The following is a 27,134-nucleotide window of genomic DNA, read 5'->3' as shown; positions in this document are numbered from 1 at the left end:
GAAAGATATAAGGAGCTCAGAGTTCAAAGCAAAGGTGTAGAAGGCCACTGGATCACAATGTATAAGTACCTACATGGGGAAGTGATATCTGACAGTACAGGGTCTCTAAAGTAGCAGACAAAGTCATCAGATAACCCAGTGGCTGGAAACTGAAGCTAGACAAATTCAGATTGGAAATAAGGGTAATTACATTGAGGGTAATTAGCCATTGGAGCAGATTATCAGGGGATGTGGTGGATTCTTCCTCGAAAATTTGCTCTAGTTCAACCACAAATTACTGGTCTCAATGCATGAATTTCTGGATGAAATTCTCTGGATTATGTTGTGCAGGCGGCTAAACTAGACTATCACAATAGTCCTTTGTGACCTTAAATTCTGTGACTCTATCATGTGTAAGGGAAGCATTCACAAAACAGAGGACTAGAATGTTGCTGATCTCTAGGAGACTGAGTAACCAAGTAGAAATGAAACACAGGCTTTGCATACCATATATGGAACTTAATGTTGTATGTTCCCCTTTCTACCCTCATCCCAACCCAGGAAAGATTCATAACAGAGAAAGGACACTGTGCTTCAATTGTGAGAGAACATTAAAAGAGGAAGAAGCAGCCCATGGTGCAACCAAAACAACCTGGAACTTCATTGTTTCAGGTTTCATGTTCTTGTAAAGTGGACATGACCAGCGTATTACAACAGTGATTTACTGCTCCCAGATTTTGCTTGTAAGTGTCTTGGATCAGGCAAAGGTTTATCGAGATCCCTGAAAGACTGAAGTGAACCGGACTGAATATATTGGGCTGCTTTTTACATTGTAATTAATTTTAGGAAGTAAAACTGATTGACCTCAGAAGGTTTTGGAAATTATGACTCATGTCTGGAGGAGCATAAGGTGCAGTAAGTCTCTATAGAAACTCATTGGGAAGCCAAGTTGTGGTATTTTTTTTTGTTTTTTTTTAACTTTGCCGTATCTCAGAATGAATCGCTTCCATGCAACAAATTGTTTCTGAGCTTCCCTGGAGAAGTAAACTTTGCATAGAGATCAAAATGTCCTTGAGGGTAATTTAAAAAACAAATAAGCAGGCACTTGGGTAATATATGGGTAAAAGAGGCAGTGTGAGCCACTGGATGACAGTGATAATAGCATACTGAGCCATTAGTGGCTAAGGATTGTTATCATCTGATGGATGCTCAGTGGGAAGGGAGAGTTGGGATTCAGGCTGGTTATTAGTTGGCTGGTTGTATTCCATCACACAAACATTATCATAACTGGCACTAACTGGGATCTTTATCGGCAGTGTCAGAAGAGAAGCCAAAGACTGAATAAGTTATGGCATGGGGTCCCAATGTTTTTCTGCATGTGGTCCACATCTTAAAAGAGAGATTGTTCCATGCAGCCACCTCCCCTCCCATGTGCCATGGAGTAAGATCCCGCAGGCAGCCATAGCAGTTGCTTACACATGGAAATTGCCTTGTCTCGGTTTGTAAAGCTACCCGCACTGTCCCGTTTTGCTTTTCGTTTAGTTTTCTATCACTTTGGTTCTGTTTCAGCTGGAAACAAGGTGGACAAGCCAGCACCATGTGACTGAGCAGCTTTCCATAGACTGTTAGTGGTCCATAAAGCACAGCGGGGTTTATGGAGACTGAACTCACTCCCTGGCTGAGACTCCTCCTTTCCTCACCAGGACCTCCTTACCCACTGCCGTCTTGATGCATCTTCTGCATCAACCCCCCCAAAGTTTCTGGCGGAGGGAGGTTGTCCCCTCCCTTTCCTGCGGTCTTCGGGGCAGCTGACTGACCTGATCCCCCTCTGACTCTGTAGGGGGCTGCGAAGCTGTATCCCCTACAATCTCACCATGGTTAGACAGTCTGTCCTTCCCACCTTCCTTAGGAAATGGTCTTTGTAACACTGCTGCTGATCCTGCTGCTGCCACTGCTCTTTCCCCATTTTGGACCCCAGAAACAACCCACAATGCAACACTTGTTCAAGGAAACATCCCCCAAAATATCCGCTAATATGTGTGCAATCATATGTTTAATTCACGTGCACTTACTGCAGCTTGTATGCAGATCAGTTGAGTCTAAACGATGATTTGTGTGTGCACTGATTGCCTATGCATCTCTGTGCTGCAGATAGTGTGTACAGTTGCTGGATAAATCGCACACATAGGTGGGGAATTAGGACTAGAATCCTGGTTCTTCAGCACCAGAAACATCAGTCTCTGACACTTGAGATAAAGGAGATCTGTGTAGTAGTAGGTCCTTATGATCTTCAGGAGCTAGCCACCAGAGGGCAACATGATCATAGATGCAGCCAGTACATTACCCTGGGCTCTGCCTTTTGGAATCTGAACCATGGGAGTCTTGTATCGCTCTGGCCATTTGGAAACTGCCAGTAATCAAAGGGTTAAAATAAATACACTACAAAATACCCTACTTCTAAATGCATAACATTATTGCACAAAAATGCATATAATGGGCCTCTTCCTTTAACAAGCATTCACTTAGGGAGTGCCCTAGTGTTTTATGGCCCATGTTTTTGATTTTGTCTATGGAAAATGGCCTCATTAAAGAGATACAGATTTAACAGCCCTGCATTCTATGACACTTAACTGCCTGAAGTTCTGGTGAACCGCAGGGCAAACAGCACTTTATTGCTTTAGCAGAATCCATTTGGAAGCATTTTCTGGGGTTTCTGGTGTATGTCTAAAATTTTTAAAATGTTCAACACGTCTTGGAAAGAAATTAACGTGTGTCAAATGCCCAGGTTGGATAAGCCCTTCCGTAAGGCTGGGTTTTATTTTTCTCAGTGAATTAGGCAGGCATTACTAATGCTAATTTGTAAGAGATCCTCGAAAGTATTGCATCCTCAATTGCTTCAGGGCGCTTCTCTGCTATTACATATGGCCCCCTGTGTACCTTCCATTTTCCCTTCATTTAAAAGTGAAATTAGCATAATGAGAAGCTGTCCTAGCATGGATCATACAAAATTGGGTAGTCGGCTTTTTAACAAATATGCACTGGAGCAGAACTTTAGAGCTACAGTGTGGGGCTTGCCTCATCATTATCTTTCTCTTGCATCAGTGCTGGTGACATGATAGGGAACACCATTTCTCTGTACATGTCCACAGCACCTTTCGTCCAAAGATCTGATGATTCTTCACAAACTCTAATTAACCCACCCAATACCCTTAGAGGTATAGTAGTGTTATCAATTCATGTCCCACATAAAGAGGAGGGAGCTGAGCTATACTATCCCCGATAATGTCACGGCTAACCTGGTGGCTGAACTTTGTGACTTTGTCCTTACCCATAACTATTTTACATTTGGGGACAATGTATACCTTCAGATCAGCGGCACTGCTATGGGTACCCGCATGGCCCCACAGTATGCCAACATTTTTATGGCTGATTTAGAACAACGCTTCCTCAGCTCTCGTCCCCTAATGCCCCTACTCTACTTGCGCTATATTGATGACATCTTCATCATCTGGACCCATGGAAAAGAAGCCCTTGAGGAATTCCACCATGATTTCAACAATTTCCATCCCACCATCAACCTCAGCCTGGTCCAGTCCACACAAGAGATCCACTTCCTGGACACTACAGTGCTAATAAACAATGGTCACATAAACACCACCCTATACCGAAAACCTACTGACCGCTATTCCTACCTACATGCCTCCAGCTTTCACCCTGACCACACCACACCATCCATCGTCTACAGCCAAGCTCTGCGATACAACTGCATTTGCTTCAACCCCTCAGACAGAGACAAACACCTACAAGATCTCTGTCAAGCTTTCTTACAACTACAATACCCACCTGCGGAAGTGAAGAAACAGGTTGATAGAGCCAGAAGAGTTCCCAGAAGTCACCTACTACAGGACAGGCCTAACAAAGAAAATAACAGAACGCCACTAGCCGTCACCTTCAGCCCCCAACTAAAACCCCTCCAATGCATTATTAAGGATCTACAACCTATCCTGAAGGATGACCCAACACTCTCACAAATCTTGGGAGACAGGCTAGTCCTTGCTTACAGACAGCCCCGCAACCTGAAGCAAATACTCATCAACAACCACATACCACACAACAGAACCACTAACCCAGGAACTTATCCTTGCAACGAAGCCCGTTGCCAACTGTGCCCACATATCTATTCAGGGGACACCATCACAGGGCCTAATAACATCAGCCACACTATCAGAGGCTCGTTCACCTGCACATCCACCAATGTGATATATGCCATCATGTGCCATCAATGCCCCCCTGCCATTTACATTGGTCAAACTGGACAGTCTCTACGTAAAAGAATAAATGGACACAAATCAGATGTCAAGAATTATAACATTCATAAACCAGTCGGAGAACACTTCAATCTCTCTGGTCACACAATCACAGACATGAAGGGCGCTATCTTAAAACAAAAAAACTTCAAATCCAGACTCCAGCGAGAAACTGCTGAATTGGAATTCATTTGCAAATTGGATACAATTAATTTAGGCTTAAATAGAGACTGGGAGTGGCTAAGTCATTATGCAAGGTGCCTATTTCCCCTTGTTTTTTTCTACCCCCCCCCCCCCCCAGACGTTCTGGTTAAACTTGGATTCAAACTTGGAGAGTGGTCAGTTTGGATGAGCTATTTCCAGCAGGAGAGTGAGTTTGTGTGTGTGTGTGTGTCCCCCGGGGGGGGGGGGGGGAGGGTGAGAAAACCTGGATTTGTGCTGGAAATGGCCCACCTTGATTACCATGCACCTTGTAGGGAGAGTGGTCACTTTGGATAAGCTATTACCAGCAGGAGAGTGAGTTTGTATGTGTGGTTTTTGGAGGGGGGTGAGGGGGTGAGAGAACCTGGATTTGTGCAGGAAATGTCCCACCTTGATTATCATACACATTGTGAAGAGAGTGGTCACTTTGGATGGGCTATTACCAGCAGGAGAGTGAGTTTGTGTGTGGGGGGGTGGAGGGTGAGAAAACCTGCATTTGTGCTGGAAATGGCCCAACTTGATGATCACTTTAGATAAGCTATTACCAGCAGGACAGTGGGGTGGGAGGAGATATTGTTTCATGGTCTCTGTGTGTATATAATGTCTTCTGCAGCTTCCACGGTATACATCCGATGAAGTGAGCTGTAGCTCACGAAAGCTCATGCTCAAATAAATTGGTTAGTCTCTAAGGTGCCACAAGTACTCCTTTTCTTTTTGCGAATACAGACTAACACGGCTGTTACTCTGAAAGGAAGGCTTTAGACGTGGAAGGGATTTTGGAGTTAGCTTCTCTCTTTGCCTCTGCCTCCGACTGCCTGTGTGATCTGAGATAACTCACTTCACTGCTCTATACCTCAGTTACTCCATTTACTTAAAAAAAGCTTGTGGGCATAATGAGAGGCCTCTGTCTGAGATCCTCAGATGACCCCTGAAGAGTATTACTGAGTTGCCATGTCAGTGGAAAGAACAGAGGGGGCCTACCTCTGAGATCCCCCCAGCTCTAACTGCAGACACGTTCCTGTCCCACACGGGTGACTCTTCAGCAAAGCTGCTGTTTGAGTTCGGATCTGCCTACAGCTCACGATGGCTACTTTCCAGGAGCCAAATAGAATGAGTGCGTTTCCTGGCTTGCGGAATTTGGCTGTGTGGGTTAGGCACAGGACAGGGACCTGGCACTGCCTGCTGTAGCAAGTTACATGAAGTTTTGGTCATGCTCCCCTTCTTTCACAGCCAGATCCTGTGTGTTGCTGACCCTTCTGCAGCTATCACTGAAGCCGGTGGGAATGATAGGCACTCAGCACCTCTCAGGATGAGAGTTTAGATGAGTGCTGTTTGGAGCATATCTATTGCCCATAGATTATGACTGAGTAAAACAAACAGAACTTCTTCGAGTGACAGCTGTGGGACTCAGCCTGCACAGAAACCATATAGTGCTGTAAAGGCTTCCCCTTTGCACTCATTCCTCCATGACAATGGAAATTAAGTCTTTATCACCATCAGGATAATAAAATATCCCTAGATTCAATGAGCTGTTCATAGTAAGTGATATATGGATCTCCCTTATCTCACTACGCCTTTGCCTGTCTGCATTGAATAAACTGCATATGGGATAATTTACCAGCCTCTTTGAATTATGGCTCATCTGTCATGAAAGATAAAGTCTGCATAAATCTTGGACTAACGCTGGCATGAGTTAGTTATTCTGGCTACTTGCGAGAGTGACAGAATAGACTAAACTCACTGATAACACCCAGTTTTTCTTTTCTCCCAATGAAATACACGCTAGAAGCTCAGAGGAGCAGTGAGGAAGAGGGGAAAGTTTTCAGTATGATTAGATTGTTTCCCACCCCACCCCCCAGCTGCCACCTCATTACTGTCAATCTCTGCTGGATGAGTGCTGAATTTTGAAGCATTGGACCTGATGACTGTTTTCCTTCTTGTTCAGAAAACAGCATCCACCTTCACAATACTGGCATGTCTGAGCCAAATGGCCTTTATATGACACTCCTCTGGCTATGAGGATAGAGCTGGACTTTCTGCCACAGAAAGGTGGTGATTAATCTAAGATTAGTCTCGAGAGCTCTGAAGTTAATAGTCTTTGTCATAACAGAGCAAGACACGTGATTTTCAGGTTTTCTTTCAAGCAAGACGACCCCACAACCCCCAGCTCTTGGCAGCTTAGTTTTTTTTGGCTCTGAATTCTTCCATAGGAGGTGAACTTTCTGTTGTATTTCCCTTCCTAATCCAGTGTCCACCTGGTATCGCTTTAAGCTATGGATATAATCTTCCTCCATGGGGGAGGGGGGGGGGTGGAGTCACTGCAGGTCCATTATGACATGGCCCATAAATGATTAGCTCTGCTTAAGCCCTATGTCCACCTGTGCCATAGAAGTCATGGAAGACAGTGGAGATCGGTAAAGAGAGAGCTGAGCTGACCCCATGCACTGCTAGGGACCAAGGTGTTTTTTTATTTTGACAACTAATGAACTAACACGGACAGGAATGCGATCAAAGGGTCAAACAAAGGGACCCTGACGGGGACACTGAGCAGAGAACCCTGGGCAGGGCCCACTGCTCCTCGAAGGCATTGCTAGGCAGCAGTTCTGCAGAAAAGGACCTAGGGTTTATAGTGGACGAGGAGCTGGATATGAGTCAACAGTGTGCCCTTGTTGCCAAGAAGGCTAACGGCATTTTGGGTTGTATAAGTAGGAGCATTGCCAGCAGATTGAGGGACGTGATCATTCCCCTCTATTCGGCATTGGGGAGGCCTCATCTGGAGTACTGTGTCCAGTTTTGGGCCCCACACTACAAGAAGGATGTGGAAAAATTGGAAAGAGTCCAGTGGATGGCAACAAAAATGATTAGGGGGCTGGAGCACATGACTTAGGAGGAGAGGCTGAGGGAACTGGGTTTGTTTAGTCTGCAGAAGAGAAGAATGGGGGCGGATTTGACAGCTGCTTTCAGCTACCTGAAAGGGGCTTCCAAAGAGGATGGATCTAGACTGTTCTCAGTGGTAGCAGATGACAGAACAAGGAGTAATGGTCTCAAGTTGCAGTGAGGGAAGTTTAGTTTGGATATTAGGAAAAACTTTTTCACTAGGAGGGTGGTGAAGCACTGGAATGCGTTACCTAGGGAGGTGGTGGAATCTCCTTCCTTTGAGGTTTTTAAGGTCAGGCTTGACAAAGCCCTGGCTGGGATGATTTAATTGGGGATTGGTCCTGCTTTGAGCAGGGGGTTGGACTAGATGACCTCCTGAAGTCCCTTCCAACCCTGATATTCTATGATTCTATGACCCCCAGAAATGTTACAGATTTTTATTGTTCTTTTGGCGGGGGAGCCTTGCCCTTGCTTTTGCCATCAATACCTCCCTTTCTCTCTCCCTGTGTGCCTGTGTTCTGGGTCCCCTGCCTGCAATTAGCTCCTGAGGGGGTCTCATCTTAGCCTGGAGATGACTAGCACTCTGATCCTTCGCAGCCACTCTGTGGCTGCCCATTGTACAGGCCCCTGGTCCTCCCAAGTCTATTTCAGGGCTTCCTCTAAGGGTGTGATGCCTGGTAGCAGCTGGGCTTTACCATTCAGAACAAGAGAGACCCCAAGGCCTCCAGAATACTTGCAGTACGTATGATTAAGCATGTGCATAGGTCTGTGGGGCTTAGCATTTATCTTCATAAATGGCATAACTCTTGAATGGTGCAGACACCCACGTATGCTAGGATAAACCCTTCCTAGGAACAGATTTTTCCAGAGCTCACCTGCAACTGGGGCCACATTTGTAAAAGAACTCAGCTCCTATTTAGGCACCAAAACAAATGGCCACGTTTTCAAAAGAGCCGTGTGTGTGTGTGTGTGTGTTTGTGTTTTAGGGGAGCTGCTGAGCTCTTTTTAGAAAAATCTGGCTCCTAACAAGTAAAGGTGAAGGGTGGGATTTCTAAAGTTATCTAAGCTAGTTAGGTGCTCAACTTCCATTGGACTATGATGGATGTTAGGCACCAAACTCTCTTATGCACCTTTGAAAATCCTAGTTTAAAACTGTAGCCAAGCATCAGTTACGATAACCAGCCTTTATTGGATGGGCTCCTTACCCAGCCAAAGTGTTAGGCATGCGGGGAAAGGACAGTCAAAATGCCAATGACATGCATAGTGGAGACATAGCAATAGGTCGTATAAGGTTGTGGTTCCCTCAAGAGCTTCTGCCTCCACCACAGATGATGAGAAAGTGGCACCCAGGTTGGAATGTTCTTTACTACATTGTTTGAAGTTCTAAACGTAGCAGGCCAGGCCAGTCCCTGGTAGTATGAGCCCATTAAAAAAACATAAATAATGACAGCATAAGGCTGAATTGAGATGGTGGTTTGCTGACAATATTCAGTGAAAGAAGACCTAAGTTAGAGTTTGCAGAATGGGAATGTCCCTGATAAATACTCCCCTACAGCTTGTACCGTTTGGGTGTATGTTATATTTATGATGCTTGACCGACAGTCATAAAAGCATTAGCATGTAATGCAAACAACTGAAACTGAATCAACCACCTGAGCTAGTGTTTGCCAGGGGTGTTGTGTGCTGCCACAAAGCATTTACAGCGTTAGATGCTGCCACAAAGCACGGATGTTCCCATGTTCGCTACTGTTGTTCTTTTAGCAAAGCGTGGAGTGTGTTCCTATTTAAAAGGGAAAGCACCAGCCTACGACATAAATGTCTCTTTCCAACTTATTTTCACTTCAAAGCAGTGTTAGTTCTAAGCATGTGGAGTCCACTTCTGTAAGGCTTCCAGAAGCGGACCCCACTGACTTGGAGGGAGTCTTGTGCATTCAAGGCTTGTAGATTAGACCTTGAATGTATACAAGGGTGTATAATGCTGTATCTAGTGATCAGGGAAAGGAGATAGTGAGTCAGTAATGATTTACATCCCTTTCCCTATACAAGTGCTGAGTAATCTTCCCTCACCGTCCATGGATCAGCGTTCACATTGCACTCCCCATCAGTACCTGGCCCAAACTGAGGAAGCTAATGATCCAACTAGTGGATCAAATTCGGTGATGAATCCTGGTCCCGTGCAGCCTGAGGCACATTGCGCATACGCTAAGACCATCCATCCTCCTACACAGCGGTAGCATGTTAGGCATCATGGGCCTGGTCCCAATCCCATGAAGTGACTGGGCATCTGTCCATTGACTCTGAAGGGCTTTTGATCAAGCCACCCTGGAGCTCACTCTGTTGCCATTATTCTGGCCTCTGAGCTGGGAAATGGCCATGGTCCTCTGTGTCAGCCATTCCAGGGTTAGGTACCATGGTGAGAAGTGCATTATAAATGTCTTAGATTCATGGCAGTTAGCCCCCTGGCCTAATCCACAAACATCCCACAGCGTCTCTACTCACATCTGATTAAGCACCTACTGAGCAGCTTTGAAAGAAATGTTTGAATGGCATATCACCGTTGGTATCCAGCAGTTTTTTCTCAATCCTTCTCAGGGGCCTGTTCAGCGATAAGCACAATAGCAAATCTTAGTGGTGGCCCATTTTTGAGTTAACTGTGAAAAGTAAGCATAGAAATCATCTTTATTTTTTTACAATGGGGAAAGTGTATTTTTCCCCGCAATCTCACAAGGGATCTCCCTTAAACTTTCAAAATGGCTCCATCCTTCAGCTGAGATCCAGTCCAGCAAATTTCGGCCCGAAAGGAGGATCTTTTGGCAAGGTGCCAATGGGCGGAGGGGGAGTTTTAAATGAATCACTTTTGCAATCTTGCCTTGAGCATTCATTATGATTTAATTACTTGGCCTATGCCATTGCTAGGGCATCTGAGTGATTCACATCGCAAAAACCAGTGAATCCAGGAATTCGATGTGTTCACTTGTAAACAGGTTTTATTGTGTGTCTGTTTGAAATTGATCAGCTCTTAGGAGTTAAAAGGAAAATTACATGTGTTGTTTATAACCTACACTGAGAGGGAAAGATGATTTAACGCAAAAGACTAGGCTTCCCATGCAATAGTATTTATTTCCCACATTTCTAGGAATCCATCACCATAGCATCTGGGTTCTGTTTACACACTGTCTTGTCTTCGCTAAACTGTTTCCCAATTTAGGAGCCGTCCTCTCCTCAAGGAGCTCAGAGCCCAGTAATAGGCAGTCAGGAGACCAATTCCCCCAGTAGTTCCACAGCCACAGTCAAAAGAGAGCCTGAGCAAAGAAAAGGCTGCTAAAACTGGGAAAAACCTAGGCTGTGACTGATCTCTGCTGAGAGTGAACCCAGCACTTGAGGTTTCCTTTGGTGAATGCCCGGTCACTTGGATCAAAAGCCAAAGCATCCTTCTTGACCACAGCTGGTGCTTCTTGGTCAAGCTTAAGTATTCTCTGCAAAATGGGTTTAGTAATGCAGTTAACAGTTATACTCTCTTCCTTCTCAGGGATGTTGGGAGGATTCATTCATTTAACAGTTAACAGCTTTGTGATCCTCTGTTGGCGATATTGCAGAAATGCAGAGGATAGTTATTACTTGTTGTTCAATCAACACTGATACTAGTGGTTTGAAAATGGTGTCAATAAACCTACTGGTATATGGGCCTGAAGTCAACGGGCATCTTTCCAGCGAGTTCTGTGTGTTTCAGATCAGGCCCTGTAAGCCAGAATGTTAGTCATCTCAGGAGGAGAAGAATGTTCCAATATTTAGAGTTGTTCATATTTTAAAGGACCAGATCCTGCCTTCAGATGTGCACAGTTGGTTCCGTAGAGTTCCGTGGGAGCCATGTTCAGACAAACGATGGCAGGGTTTGGCCTTGCGAGTAAATGTGCATTTAGAATTAGTCAGAGCTAGTTACTGTAATTCTATTGACAGGTTTCAGAGTAACAGCCGTGTTAGTCTGTATTCACAAAAAGAAAAGGAGGACTTGTGGCACCTTAGAGACTAACCAATTTATTTGAGCATGAGCTTTCGTGAGCTACAGCTCACTTCTTCGGATGCATACTGTGGAAACTGCAGCAGACATTATATACACAGAGACCATGAAACAATACCCCCTCCCACCCCACTCTCCTGCTGGTAATAGCTTATCTAAAGTGATCACTCTCCTTACAATGTCTATGATAATCAAGTTGGGCCATTTCCAGCACAAATCCAGGTTTTCTCACCCTCCGCCCCCCCTTCCCCCCCCCCCACACAGACTCACTCTCCTGCTGGTAATAGCCCATCCAACGTGACCACTCTCCCTACAATGTGCGTGATAATCAAGGTGGGCCATTTCCACCATAATTCTGTTATGTCCTGTAGCGAGTCTTACACCACACGTGACACTGTATCATCTGAGCGCCTTCCAGCAGTGCGTTAATCAACGTGACTGTCACGTGTGGCTTGTTCTCCCACCGGGCCAGAAACGTGTGCGATGGAGTGTCTTGTTTTGGTAGGGCTCTTTTAGTAAATGGGTTGCTATATATTTACGTTGGAGAAGGCAAGGTCAAAGCAATGAGCCTTGCATTTGGAGCGGAAGGTGCTGACATGAGGTGTGTGTGGTGGGGGGGATGGCCCTTAGTTCCCTGGGTGTTCGTTGCTTTCTCTCCAGCAGAGACTAGCTTTAGTCTGATTGTAGAGAGTTCTAATGTGCCAGTGGATAATGGCTGTCGACGACGATCCTCTTCATTTCGTACATGGTCTGTAACATTAGAGGCTTCTGACCAGCACAGGAAAAGAGCATTCAGCTGCCTGTGTTTGTTTTCAGTTTAATGAGGTGAGCTGCCAGCTGTTGTTAGAAACAAAACAACCTGAAGCCTGAGCCTGCTGAAGGGAATGTCATCCAGGTTGACTGGATGAGAAGCAAGGTTTTGTTTTGTAAACTTCTCTGGCTATTGAATGTTCCTCTTTGTTGTGTGTATAGTGACTGTGTTGTGAGCTATACCCCGCTGGACTTGTTTACAGTATATATTATCCATTAGCTCGGTTTATGGCTAGATCATCCATCAGACTGGAGAGGGTCCATTGCTGGTGTCTGTGAACATAGGATCTATGCAGCTCCTTCACACCCTCGAGTAGCCAGCCCTCCAGGCTCCAGTTCACCTCTCTGTAACTCCCATATAGTAACTGAGACCTTCTGTACTGCCTTACATCTGAGCATAGGCACCGACTCCATGGGTGCTCCGGGGCTGGAGCACCCACGGAGAAAAAATGGTGGGTGCTGAGCACCCATCATCAGCAGCCCCCCCATTGCTCCTTCACCCCCCCAGTGCCTCCTGCCCGCCAGTGGGCCCCACAGATCAGCACCTGCCCCCTTCCTCCCCACACCTCCTACCAGCTGTGAACAGAATAATCTGATCACCCCACCCCCAAGGCAAGGGCGACATAATGGATAAAATGCTGGCTATGCTAGAGGGAGCCTGATATTTCCAACAACTCCAGAGTATTCAGTTGGTGTCATGAATACGCACAGCTGATCCACTCTTTCCAAGCCTGAGGAATAGGTTTTCTCGGGCGCTGAGAGGTACTGAGAACCTGCCACTCCCCCTGACTTAAATGGAAGACGTGGGTGCTGAGCATCTCTCAGCACCAGGCCTCAAAGCGCTGTCATTCTGGTATATTTCCCGAGGAGGGTGCAGGCAGAGTGGAGGGAGGCCATGACTTACACCAACATACCCATGTCACGTGCACTTCAGAACAAGGCTGATGCCCTAGGTCTCTGTGCAGACCTTGCAGCCTTGTCAGTTCTGTGAAGCAGCGCAGATAACACTGTGCAGACACCAACTGAGTTGGTTAGAAGGGCAGTTTCTGTTGTGGCTTTTATATGTGCCTCCTCCTATCAGATGGGAGGAGAGTCACCAAACTGTGTTGTCTGTGGCAGATGAAAACAGGGGCTGTAGGATAAAGGGAGGAAGGTTGGTTGCAGGGCTAAATGACAGGACTGGGAATCACAGCAGGTCTGCAGTCCTGGAGCTGCATTGTTCCCAGAAAGGGACCTTTTGGTTCCTTCAGCATTTATCATAATAGAGTCAGCTCCCTGATAGTCCTGCCTTGGCACATTGAAGAATCAACATGAAGGAGCGGAAATGTTCCAGAAAGGTAATGCAATGTGTGTGAAGCATCCCACGCACACCAGGGTTACAGAGAATGTTCCGGGAGAAGGCAGCAGTTATCAGTAGAAACACTTGGTCACATTCAGGCTGATACTGTCAATATTAGGCTACTGTATGCTCCCATGCCCTGCCTCAGCAGCAGCTATGTTACAGTGCTGGACAGAGGTCATGGTCTGGTGTTATCTGATACCATAAGGGGAAAACATCAGGGGCGTAAGGAACAAGTACCATGCTGGTTTTTTGTGCACTCTGAGAAGAGCAATGAACTGTGCCAGGTAATATTTCCAAGATCCGTTGGTTGCCTGTGTTAACCATCCCAATTAAAAAGAAAAACACCGAGCTGTTGAGTTTTATACTCTACATGGCTGACCAATATGGTTTGGAGCAAGATGATTAAAATTCTATTACAGGCAGCATAGAATGCTTGATTTAACAGGACATGCCCAGCCCTTATTGCCAGGGATGACTTGACAGGCTCCGTCCTATCCAGCTCCCTGTGATAAAGTCCACTCAAGTCAGAAAGTCACTTATCGCCAAGGAAATGGAGACACTTACAGGCTATCAGCTGGCATTTTCAAAGGAGCCTAACAGAGTTAGGCACCCAAATCCCTTTGAATATCCGAGCCAGATCTGCCGACCTCACCATGCTCTGAGAATAATTTAAAGTTTCTCCAGAGTTTTGAAGATGTGATGTACACGATACGTGCTAAGTCACATCATTCATATAATAAAATACACAGGGATTGCTGAAACACGGCAACTTGTGGGGTGGAACAAAGCAGCTGTTTAACAGTGCACAGCAGTACAGCTAATAAACTTTACGACACAGGGTAGCTTGTTAGTATGTATTAAACACTCCTTTTTGGCAGTGTCAAATGCTGTGTTACTACGGGGTGGGAGAGGGGGATGTGCAGAGGTTTCGCTTCAGTAACAGCTCCGAGTGAGGAGGTAGTTGTATAAAGGAGACACAGACTTTCAGTACTTGCGTTACTTAAAGCGTCATGCTGCTCTTACCGCCGGTCACCTCCAAGACTACATCCAAACAGCATTGCTGAAATGCAGCCACCTCTGAGAGTGGTGCCCAAGCCATCTGTTACCCAGCATGCTGCCAAGAGAGGGGAAGGCACAGCACAATCAAGGACGTTGCGGGAAAGGCCTCCTCTTATGAAAAGGGCCATGGCCATGAGATCTTCAGCATCCATGCAGAGGAGCGAGGACCTTGCTTTTTATGACCTGTTGGAAAGACTTGCTGTGCACAGTAAAGTGACTGGGAAAGGGGGCTGCACTATGGCGTCCTAATGTATTTCAGGAGAAATTCAGCTGCCCATGGAAGAGGAATTCCGGCACGCTCACTTCGGTTTAGAAGAACGCGCCCGACTTTTCCAAAGACAGCTTGGTGCTCCCGTGGTAGCTGCCCTCTGAGGAGCTCCATGCACTTTAACCACACTGATGAATTAAGTCATGCAACTCCCCTCTGTCATACCTCTGAGCTCCATTTCGCAAATCGCCTCTGGGCCTAAACCTCCCTAGGTGGCTTGTCTCAGGTCTCACAGCAAGTCTGTGGCAGCGCAGGAACAGAACCCACAGTCCATGTTCTTCAGCGACCCAGTCCTGTGTCCTGGGTGCATTTCCTAGCTATGTAGGTCTGTTTACCAGAGGCATGTGCACGCTGTCAGAGCAGAAATGTAACAAGTAGGAAACGCGTTTAACAGAGTTAAAAGTGAGACAAGTAATACCACACACAGTGAGCCAGGTGGGCCAGGCATTCATTTCACTTGCTCTTCAGTGGTGTCGACAGGGAAGCTGAGGCAGAACAGGCTAGTTTTCTTTCTGTGCCTCCCATCCAATACCCTTCTCATGCAGTGCACCTTGGCTACATTAAATATTGGTCAGATACCTGGCTGATGGCCAACACCGGATTAAATTCCAATTGTCTACAGGAGGCTTTTGGGTGGCTCAACCTGCTGGACTCTAGGATTTGTTTCTAGCCTGGTTTGACTACCAAGTGCAGCTAGCCTCACCTGGAAAGAAGGAAATTGAAGCAAGATGCTCTCAGCAGGACTGTCTTCCTGGCCGCCTGGTGCTTTTTCACTTGAAAGCAGCCGCCGACTCATTGAACTATGCTGTGGATCCCACTTTCTCATATATGGTAACGTGCAGGAAGCTAAGCATTCGTGGGTATTTAAATTCTGATTGGGCGCTATCCCTGTTGTCTCTTCCACGAGAGACTGAACACCTTGGAACTCCAGACAAACCAGTTGCTCCTTTATGCCTGCTCTGATCCCCATTAGCCATCCTCCCTCAGCTATTGGTGGTATGGTTACCAAGCAGACCCCATCCACCTTCCCAGGGGAGGGGAAGGGGGGAGACCCATGTCACCGTCTGTGATTGTCTGTATTTGCCTCTGGGGAGACATTTCAGCTGATTATTATTATAGCAACAGGACAAGAAGCAGGCTGAGCCTGAGTGAGTTAGTAATGCTGTCTCTGGAGCTCCCCTGTAGAACTGGCTGGAAAATGAAAAGGAGTACTTGTGGCACCTTAGAGACTAACCAATTTATTTGAGCATAAGCTTTCGTGAGCTACAGCTCACTTCATCGGATGCATACTGTGGAAAGTGTAGAAGATCTTTTTATATACACACAAAGCATGAAAAAATACCTCCTCCCACCCCACTCTCCTCCTGGTAATAGCTTATCTAAAGTGATCACTCTCCTTACAATGTGTATGATAATCAAGGTGGGCTATTTCCAGCACAAATCCAGGGTTTAACAGGAATGTCTGGGGGGGGGGGGTAGACAAAAACAAGGGGAAATAGATTACCTTGCATAATGACTTAGCCACTCCCAGCCTCTATTCAAGCATAAGTTAATTGTATCCAATTTGCAAAAGAATTCCAATTCAACAGTTTCTCGCTGGAGTCTGGATTTGAAGTTTTTTTGTTTTAATATTGCGACGGTTAGGTCTGAGATCGAGTGACCAGAGAGATTCCGTCACCTTCAGCCCCCAACTAAAACCCCTCCAACGCATTATTAGGGATCTACAACCTATCCTGAAAGATGACCCAACACTCTCACAAATCTTGAGAGACAGGCCAGTCCTTGCCTACAGACAGCCCCCCAACCTGAAGCAAATACTCACCAGCAACCACACACCACACAACAGAACCACTAACCCAGGAAGCTATCCTTGCAACAAAGCCCGTTGCCAACTGTGCCCACATATCTATTCAGGGGACACCATCACAGGGCCTAATAACATCAACCACACTATCAGAGGCTCGTTCACCTGCACATCCACCAATGTGATATATGCCATCATGTGCCAGCAATGCCCCTCTGCCATGTACATTGGTCAAACTGGACAGTCTCTACGTAAAAGAATAAATGGACACAAATCAGATGTCAAGAATTATAACATTCATAAACCAGTCGGAGAACACTTCAATCTCTCTGGTCACTCGATCTCAGACGTAAAGGTCGCAATATTAAAAACAAAAAAACTTCAAATCCAGACTCCAGCAAGAAACTGTTGAATTGGAATTCATTTGCAAATTGGATACAATTAACTTAGGTTACTTTGCATAATGACTTAGCCACTCCCAGTCTCTATTCAAGCCTATTTCCCCTTGAAGAAAAGGAGTACTTGTGGCACCTTAGAGACTAACCAATATAGTCTCTAAGGTGCCACAAGTACTCCTTTTCTTTTTGCGAATACAGACTAACACGGCTGTTACTCTGAAACCTATTTCCCCTTGTTTTTTCCTACCCCCCCCCCCCAGACGTTCCTGTTAAACCCTGGATTTGTGCTGGAAATGGCCCACCTTGATTATCATACACATTGTAAGGAGAGTGGTCACTTTAGATAAGCTATTACCAGCAGGAGAGTGGGGTGGGAGGAGGTATTGTTTCATGGTCTCTGTGTGTATATAATGTCTTCTGCAGTTTCCACAGTATGCCTCCGATGAAGTGAGCTGTAGCTCATGAAAGCTTATGCTCAAATAAATTGTTTAGTCTCTAAGGTGCCACAAGTACTCCTTTTCTTTTTGCGAATACAGACTAACACGGCTGTTACTCTGAAACCTGGCTGGAAAATGTGGGCCAAGTACCTTCTGCCTCCGGTGGCCTGGGAGCAGGCATGTACTAGCAGAGGATTCCACAAACAAGGCCCTGTGACAGGCGAGTCCCAAACACAAGAAGGGATCATGCTCAGGCCTGCCATGGAGTCAGCACCCAGTGTCTGGTTCTCTTTGCCCCAAGCAGGTTTCTGCTTTGGTTGCTTGGCAGGCTTCTATCGACATGGTTTCTTAGGGGTCAGCTGCCCAGGCAGGGCCAATTAATACAAATCTTTCCTGTCCTGTTTTCTCATTTCCCAGTTTGAGTGCCAGCGTTAATTTGCTGTCTGTTGCCTTTGAGCACCAGCTGGCCTGGTCACGTCCAGGCAGGGGGGTTACCCGAGAACAACAGAGGCTTCCAAACAGCTGCAAAGGAGTTCCCTTTTTTATAGACAGGAAAGGGACACCAAGGGAGGTGATATGATTCAGTTCAGGCCACATAGCAAGTGGCGCAGGACCGGGATCAGAACTCACTCTTTTCTGCCTGCCAGGCGGCTCTTGATTGCCTTGGCATGAGCTCGGTGGTGCCAGGACTCTCTGTATTTTGCTCTGGGGTATACAGCACTCGTTATCAAGGGGATAGCTCCTTGGGTTCCATTCCAGCTGGCCAGTCATGTGCAGCCTCTCCCGCTGGCCACAGCCCCATCCCTGCATGTGACGCTGCTGGGGCATGGGAGGGTGAGACTGTGGGTGAGGTATAATGAAAAGTAACATTTAAAAATGCAGAACTATTTACATTGGCTTAAAGGAATCCAGCTTATGTAGGGGGTGGGGGGTGTTCAAACCTCTTTTAGGCCAGCTGATGGGGGGGGGGGCGAGGCGCCAAGCTCATGCTCAAATAAATTGGTTAGTCTCTAAGGTGCCACAAGTACTCCTTTTCTTTTTGCGAATACAGACTAACACGGCTGTTCCTCTGAAACCGGCTTAGGATAGGTTTGTTAGGAATGGAAACTAAGGGTTAAGTTCTGGTCCCATTGAAGTCAATGGCAAAACTCCCATCGACTTCAGTACGGCCAGGATTTCCCCCCCAGCTCTCATTGTGATGGATCAGAATGAGCGATGCACGCCCAGCCCGAGGCAGGTATCGATGTGCGGGAGCAGGGCCTAATGTCTGGAATAATCACATGGGGACAAGCTTTTTTAAAAACCACATGTCTTTGTTGTATTGTCCAGGTTCCACCATACTGGCTGAGAGACTGGGCCCATCTACACCGAGCTCTCCCACTTCAGCCCCAAATTCCCCCACGGGTCTCTGCAGCGGGGTTTCTGATCCAATACTGAGTACGTGTGGCTCCGGTCGGCTCTGCAGCTCCATCAATGGTGAGTGTGCCTCGCACACATTCGCGGGTTCCCTGCCATGTTCTGCACAGCCACCCTTCCAGGTCTCCGTTCAGTGCCCATTAGTGCTCTAAATGCATGGGGCGGCATACATCTATGCACCTGTCAGCTCCCGCAGTGAGTAAGGGAGAAGAGCTAGAGACCCATGAGGTCCCTAGGGGAATGTTTTTACGTGGAAGCCACCCAGATGCTTTGATACTGGACAGCAATCATTTTGTAGGCTTTTTCATCATCAAAAATCTCCAAGGGGGACAACAAACTTTCTAGACTGTGTACACCCTCCTGTGAAATGCAGCTGCCTCTGGGGAGAATCCTGAAGGCTGTTTACATTGATATTCTCTACCAGAGCCAGTTCCCATAATCCCAGAGGCTGTCATAAGCTTCCATCCAGCCTCACAAGCTCTCAGGAAGAGAGGGAGGCAGGCAGAATTCCCGTTGCACCAAGAGGTCGTGGCTGTTTGTATGAGGGTAGTGCCTGGTGTCACCCATGCACATCCCTGCCCAGAGAACCCACGGGCTGTGACTTGCCCAAGGCCACAGTCCCCTGCTCATGTCACCAAGCAATGCACCAATCTTCGAGCTGCTGCCACCATTGCTCTGCCCTCCCTTCCAACCGTTAAACAGTAGCCAACCCATTTGGCAGCTTCCAATTTGCCCTCTGTAGTGAATGTTTGTACAGTGCTTGGACACTGCAGAGCTCCCTCTGCGGGCCAGCTGGGCGTGCGATCAGACAGCCAGTTTTCCCATTGGCCCCCGGTGCAGTGAGCAACTGTTTTGTTGCAGTGCATTGGCCACAAACTCTAGGCAAACGGCACAGCTGTACTACTAATCCCATGACAAAAGCAATGTTACCCACCCTCAGAATCCCTTGCATTTATAGAGCCCCTTCCTTGCCAAGAGCTCTGCCCCCTTTCCAGACATACCTTGGGCCTCTCGCCACAGGTCAGGTGAGCTAGGTTCAGAGTTATGGTGCCCATTTGCCGGATGAGGAAGTGGGGAGTGACTTGCCCAAGGCCGTGCAGTGCATCAGTGGCAGAACCGAAAACAAAGCACCAGACGCCTGCCTCTCAGGCGTGTGTCCTTAACACATGACCACCCTCCATCCCTGCATGGACTTTCTGTGACCTGTTGTTAGAAGAAACAGATTTCTTAGGCTGTGTCTACACTACAGCACCTATGGTGGCATAGTCCCCTGGTGTAGGCACAATTTATGCCAACAGAAGTGGTTTTCCACCAGCATCGGAACACCACCTCCCCGCACAACGTTGGCTATGCTGCCCGAAGCCCCCTTCCGTCAGCATTGCTGTATCTGCACTGCAGGTTTGTTGGCAGAACAGTGCCAAGCCGGGGTGTGGGATTTTTCATGTGCTAGAGCAGAGCCCTGAGGGATTCTCCCTTCCTCATTGGTGCAGCATTGTGCACAGAGTCAGGTGCATTATGGCCTTTTCTCACCTTCCACTGAGGCCTCAGCGACTGGACACAGTTAGCTGCAAAGCTATTGAAGGAGACCTGTTAAATCACCCATTCTACCCCCTGCCTGTGCAGGGTGCTCCCTGCAGTTCTAGGTGCAGCAGCAGCAGTCTGCTCTGACCGAGTCACTCCTCTCTCCCTAACCCTGAAAAGCTCATGACTGAGTAAAGAGCGACCGTGTTCCTTGCATTTCAGGCACAGCTCCAAACTCCCCGGTCAGCATGCCGGAGTCACCCATCTCCCCATCTGGCTCAGGGGTCTGGGGGGACGAGTGCACCATCTGCTACGAGAACATGGTAGATACCGTCATTTACTCCTGCGGACACATGTGTCTCTGCTACCCGTGTGGGCTGAAACTCAAGAAGATGGCCAACGCCTGCTGCCCGATCTGCAGACGGGCCATCAAGGATATCATCAAAACATATCGCAGCACTTAGAACAGCAGTATGGATGGGGGGGGGGGGAACGCTGTGGGCGGGGGGCAGACGTGAGAGGAGCGAGGGGTCTCTGTCTTCACTCATCATCTGTGAAATTCAACATCTGAACCACCCCAAGGAGGCTGGAGGTGGGGAGGGGAGGGTCCTGCTGGTGATGGCTCTTCCACTCCCCCTTGTCCCCCATGGGTTCTGAACTCCAGCACATCAGGGAAGGCAAGATGAACCTCTCTTTCTAATGGTTTTACATTTTAATCTCAAGAAAACAGCTGGAGCTGTTCTTCCTCTTCTACACCGTGCCCAGGGATGTCCTTCTCCCCAGTGGACAGCAACTGTAGGTAGCTGGTGAGTGGCAATAATCCAGAGAAGAAAGGAGGCCTTTTGGGGGCAACTGACCTCCCATCTCACAAAAGCCTCTTAAAAGGGCAGGGCTGCATGGGCCATTCAGAAGAGCTGGGTGTCCAGCAGGAGCTCTGGCACAAAGGGTGTGAAAGGACGAGTCTGGCAGGAGAGAAATTATAAATCCAAACCCTTTTGCTGGTGGCAAAAAAGCTCCCAGTAACCCTGCTCTCTCTTTGCTCTCCTGAGAGCAGTGGCCGGTGAATAGAAATCAACGTGTTGAGTGCTTCATGGGGGGAGAGTGGGCCTGTGGATTTTTGGTAATGGAGAAATGCATGGTGGGGTGGTGGTGGGGAACAGATGGGTGTGCTGCATGTGGTTCCTGCGAAAGACTCTAGTGTTGGGCATGGCTCTGCGTGTTGCCTTCCAGCAAGATGACACCCTCAGGCTTACGTTTGCCCTTCAGCATCCTTTCCTCACCAGCCGGCTCCCTCCTGTCTGACTCATTGGGGCGCTGCATGACTATAACCCCACTGCACCGATGCTTGCTCCTTAGTTCTCCCTGCCCTTCCCATCAGCGTTTCACAAGCCAAAAGCCTCTTCCCCCCCACCCCACACTCAGCATTTGTGAAAAACACTGAGGAAGAATGTCTACAACCCCCCTTTCCTCCCCCGCGCTCTTTTTTTTTTATGGTAGAGTGTTAAATGTCTCTAAAGGAAGGAAACCTGGTTCGTGATCGCACGCTCTTGGCCACACTGATATGGTCAATGCACTTAGTCATCAACAAGCGAAAAAAGGAAGAAAGTGGCTTAAAGTGGATTTTGTTTCTTTGTTTTAAAGAAGGAGCTTCTGATCACTCAAGGGCTGGGGAGGAGGGAGAGAAGTGGGCTTTGGCTGCTGCTCCTGCCGCCCCTGTTAGTTTCAGAGTGGCCAGATTCTCTGCATCCCACCCATTTTGTGCGTCTATTTGCGAGTCCTTGTGAGCACTCAGTGTCATACTGGGCGGCCACCAGGCTCTACCGGGGCTCATTCAGTCCGCAGTCATCTCAGTTTAGGTCTGTCAGTCCTCCCTGGTCCGCATCTGCAATACGAGCAAGGCACGCCGCATCCCTCTGGGGCTGAGCGTGCCAGCCTGTGGTGCCCATGGAGTTCACGAGGCTGAGCGTGGTGGCAAACTCGAGGCCTAGTGATTTTGTATCTAACGGGAGACACTGTAAAGCGTCCTCGTTTTCAGAACGCGACAAGCCCCATCCGGCAACCAGGCGCCTCTGACCAGACTCAAATGCGGCACTTCTGAAAATCTTCGATGAGGCGCTTGACCTCAGCTAGCGCCCATTGACTTCAGCGGGAGATCAAGCAAGGCCCCAGCCTGGTGGGAAGTATTAGAAGGAGCAAGTCTGCTGCTTTTCAGGAGGCTGCACAGCAGAGAAGGCAAGCAAGATGTGGCCCATTTATTCTATTTGCGAGTGTTAATGGCCCCAGAACACACACACCTTGCCCCAGTCTAGCATTGACAGATCATGGGCTCAGTCACCTTGGCCCAGGGCTGTAGCTCATGTACCTCTGCATGGCCCCTTGGCTGCAATGAGAGCGGGGCCACTGCAGGCCCAGGCCTTTTGCTTTATGTGCTGGCCTCCTGTGAGCTTTTACTGAAGCAAATTCACAGTCAGTTCTATTAGACACTGAGAAACCGGTAACCCTGCGAGCAAGAGCAGTTAGGTATTGGCACATCAGGCCCCATGTGCATTTCAGGGCATGGGGCTTTCTCCCCACCCTACACCTGAAAGCATTGAAATGGAGAGTCTTTGTTGTATGCAGGGAAGTGGCTCTGCTCAGTAACAAATGACGCTGATTTGCTAAAAAACATGAGCAAAGTGCTGCTGCTCCCCATGGCTCCACCGCCCACCCTGCCTGCTTTTCATGAGTGCAACTTACTTTTCAGTGCTGCTCGCGGGAGGAAGCCTGTGGCTGACGTAGACCCAGACTGCAACAGGGCGCTCACATTTGTAAGTAGCTGAAAGTGTTGAAGATGAACAAATAGCCTCTGTCTGCCCTAAGTACCAGGGCCCAGCTCCTCCACTCTTGCTAAACTGACTGATACCAGCTGAGGTCTGGGCCAAGGCACGATCCTTACAGCGAGCCATGAGAGCTTTCTGTGGGCCCTGTTGCTTTACAAAGCCAGCACGTTCTTCACAGCAGCCAGCAAGCCTGCTCCTGCATGCCAAACTTGGGCAAAACTCACATGCTCGCAGGAACCGCAGGCTCAGACACCTGTAAGGAGCAAATGGGGAGACATGTTGGTGATGAGCTGGGGGGGGGGGGGGCGGGCGGAGGGTGTTACATAAAACTAGTTTGGTTTTTGCTTTTCCTTGTAAGACATCACCAGCTGGCTGGTGGGGAAGGTGGGATGTGAATTGAGAAGAGGAAAAAAAAAGATCCTATCAAAAGCATAATGAAATTAATACCTAATTATTTTCCCCATGAAGTACTGTAGCACTGTAAGCATCTACCCCCGCCCCCCGCAGCAGCTGACTAGCGCCCCCCCCCCCCCCCCCCAGCTGATGCAGGTGTATCAGCAGCCCTCATGGTGTGCAGCAAACAATCCTCTTGTGCCAGTAGATTTTTGCCAATAGTCCCAGATACTGTATTTGTTTCTATATTGTAGATTTTAATATATAGAGTTATGGCGCTGGAATTAATTCCCCTGCCACTCTGCAGCATCCTCACCGACAGCCGGCTGTAGAAAGGAGCAACTCAGTGCAGAGGCAGCCTTCTGCCGATTTTCTTAATAAAAGTTATCTTGATTCTGCTACTGTGAATGGAAAGCTGCTGCGTCCCCAGGGATTGGTTTAGCCGGAGAATGCATTTTTAAAGCATCACTTTTAAGAGGGATGGTCTTGTGACATAAGATGGGTGGCGTGTAACCCCCTTGGGGGAATCTCAGCTGAGCCCCAACTTCAGCAGCCACCTTGGGCTTACAGAGCGTGTAGTTCCTACATTTTAATTCTTACAGCACCTGAAATGCCCACAGTCCTGCCCACCACATTACCACCCAAGGCTAGAACTGCCAACTGTACTCCTGTGAAACAGCCCTTTGAAGTCATGGGGGTCAGACAGGCCTTGTGTGAGCTTTGCAGGCGTGGACTCCAAACTCAGCAGGGCTAGCACATGGGCGACTAAGTGCAAACACGGTTGGCTTTCAATGAAAATGATCACTGACTTGCCCAAACACTCAGAGCAGAGGGACAGCTACAAGGTTTACACCAGCTGCTGGCCCTAACCTTGCAGCCCCCCCCCCCCCCCCACAGGTGTAGGGCTAAGAGAGTAAGGAATCGGGAAGAAACATTGTGGGGGGGGGGGGAGCAGGGAAATTAGCACATATATATAAAGCCAACACAGTCAGCATCATCCCCACGCCGTCTGTCCAGGCTAGGCTGGTTAATGGTTACATCGTGACTTTTAAAGAAGGGACAAACAGGGATAAGAGTGGTCATGTGGCACTGTACCAGCCCTAATTGACTTGCGGGTGTTTAAATGTAATAAAATATGTTTGTTTTACTGTGGGTCAAACGCCAGGTGTTAGCAGAAGCTTTGTCAAGTAGGCTGGGGAGTTAGGATAGGGCTACACTAAGCCTGGATGCAGGTTCAAGTTTGAGCCCAAGTGCCCTTCTGCCAACATCCAAATCAGCCGGACTCAGATCAGGAAGCACTAGGGTTGCCAACTTTCTAGTTGCACAAAACTTGAACATCCTAGCCCTGCCCCTTCCCCAAGGCCCTGCCCCCCCCACTCACTACATTCCCCCACCCTCACTGAGCTCTGGCAGGGGTTTGGGGTGCAGGAGCATAGGCTTACCTCAGGCAGCTCATAGTCAGCAGGGGGGTGAGGGCTAAGGCAGGCTGCGTGCCTGGCCTGGCACTGCGCTGCATGTGCCCTGGAAGCAGCCAGCAGGTCCGGGTCCTAGGCTAGGGGGCCAGGAGGCTCCACACGCTGCTCTTGCCTGCAGGTGTGGTGCCCCCCCCCCCCAGCTCCCATTCGGAGCCAGTAGTGGGGGCAGGGGCAATCTCCAGAGCCCCCTGGCGCTCCCACCTAGGAGCCAGACCTGTCCTTCTGGGGCACAGCGCGGTGCCACCCAGGACAGGTACAGACTAGCTTGCCTTAGCACCACAGACCAGGCATTTAACAGCCCAGTCAGGGGTGCTGACCGGAGCCACCAGTGTCCCTTTTCGACAGGGTGTGCTGATCGAAAACCAGAGACCTGGTCACCCTAGGACGGACTCAGGCCCCTGCTAGGAGAGCAGATCAGAGCCCCAGTACTGCTGTGACTCAGGGCCAAACCCTGTCATTTTGCAGTGTGGTCACAGCTCAAGCCAAGTCAGGTGGTCTGTACAGGGCAACAGGAATGCAATAGCACAGCTGCGAGACCTGGGGCCAGCACCTGTAAACTCAGCTTAATGCTGCAGTGTGAGTGCTGACTCATAGGCTTGGAAACACGGCATCCATGAGCCTGGGTGGCACAGCCCTGGGCTGTAGTATGCCAAGTAGCCATGCCACTGGGGGGGGGGGTGGCGGCTCCGTTTCCTGGTGTCGTTTGGCTAATGCCACAGTAGAAGCACGGTCCGGCCCAGGGAGCTCAGGGCTGGGCTGGCTGCAAGCAGAAGCAGTAACAAAACAAAACTAACTTTTGTTGGCTTGGTGTCGGTTCCCATATGTGCTGGTGTCAGCTCCCTTTCCTTGTTTTATTTTACAGTGGTTTGTGTTCTAGCAGAAAAACCCATTCTGGGAAAATTGGATAACTGTGATTGTGAATAAAGGTGATTTTAGGTATCCCATGGCAGTGTAAGGGCGCAGTTATTGGCCATCGGCTTGGAGTACATGCAGCCAAAACGACAAGTTCTACCCACCTTATTTACACCCATCGGAGCCTGATCAGCTGGATTTATAGGGCCTGAGGCTCTAGTTCCTTACCCCCCATGCAAAGGGGTGGTAATATACTGCTGAGCACACTATTTCAGCCCTAGCCTGCCAAGGCATAAGGGCTGCAGCCTTCCCCTCTTCTCTCCCCGACAAAGACACGGAGGAGCATTCAGAGGCCTGCCTTATACACACTAGGCTGCAGGAGGGAGACTCCCTATCAGGTAGAGGAGGATTTGAACCTAGGACTCCCATGCCGAGTAGACAATCCTAGGCCCCTGCAGCCTTAGATATAAAATCGAATATGCAGGCTTGGTCCTCACAGCAAAACTGTCTTTTTACATCATGCTAGAATCGCCCCCCCCCCCCCCCCCCGCACTCCATTTTTGTAGTGAAGACAGCCCCAAAACACTACTGCTACCAATCCTTCAGCATGGTCTAAGAAAAGGAGAGCAAGTTCCTGCACCCATGCTTCTGGCTGCCCTTCCTGCATACAGTGAAAAGAGTTCCTGTTCGAAGAGGCCAGCTGGGGGTAGCTTATCCCAGCCCCTTCTGATACTTCTGTTAGTAGAAGCAACTCCAGACTCTCAGCACTGCTTTCTGAGGCTTAGAAGGACCCCTGCTGGCTCCCAGCCTAGACTGTCTACATTATCTACAGCAGTAGTTCTCAACCAGTGGTCTGGGGGGCTGCTAGCAGGTTTCAGGGGGTCCCTAAAGCAGGGCCAGCATCAGACTCGTTGGGGCCCAGGGCAGAAAGCCTGAGCAGCTTAGCTTCAGGTGGCTCAAGAAATTGCCCTGTTTGCTACCCTCTAATGCGGACCCTGGCTTTTAGATTCAGAAAATCACCTTGAGGTTTTATAGCATGCTTGGGAGGGCCTCGGAAAGAAAAGGGTTAAGAATCCCTGACTTACAGTACATTCCCACTACAAGCAAGATGACTAGCACTAGGCTGGAGGTGGAAAGAATCTCTTAGCCAAAGCCTTT

The 27,134-nt window shown here is 48.4% G+C and overlaps 1 protein-coding gene across 3 annotated transcripts in view; it reads left to right on the top strand.

Annotated features, from left to right (window-relative positions):
- NEURL1 (neuralized E3 ubiquitin protein ligase 1) overlaps positions 1-26,068 on the top strand; it is a 282,729-nt gene extending 256,661 nt beyond the window's left edge. For 2 of the 3 annotated variants that reach the window (XM_048856167.2, XM_048856168.2), the window contains exons 5-6: positions 18,830-18,976; positions 20,660-26,068. In XM_048856167.2, coding sequence (XP_048712124.1) covers positions 18,830-18,976; positions 20,660-20,901 — 389 coding nt within the window. In that variant the 3' untranslated portion in view covers positions 20,902-26,068. The remainder of the gene's footprint in view (positions 1-18,829; positions 18,977-20,659) is intronic. The other variant, XM_075131090.1, reaches the window with a different exon arrangement.
- Positions 26,069-27,134: the final 1,066 nt, after the last annotated feature.

The sequence above is a fragment of the Caretta caretta genome, chromosome 7 (genome assembly GCF_965140235.1).
Source record: "Caretta caretta isolate rCarCar2 chromosome 7, rCarCar1.hap1, whole genome shotgun sequence".
Classification (NCBI taxonomy): domain Eukaryota; kingdom Metazoa; phylum Chordata; order Testudines; family Cheloniidae; genus Caretta; species Caretta caretta.
This window is presented reverse-complemented; position numbering and strand designations above follow the sequence as displayed.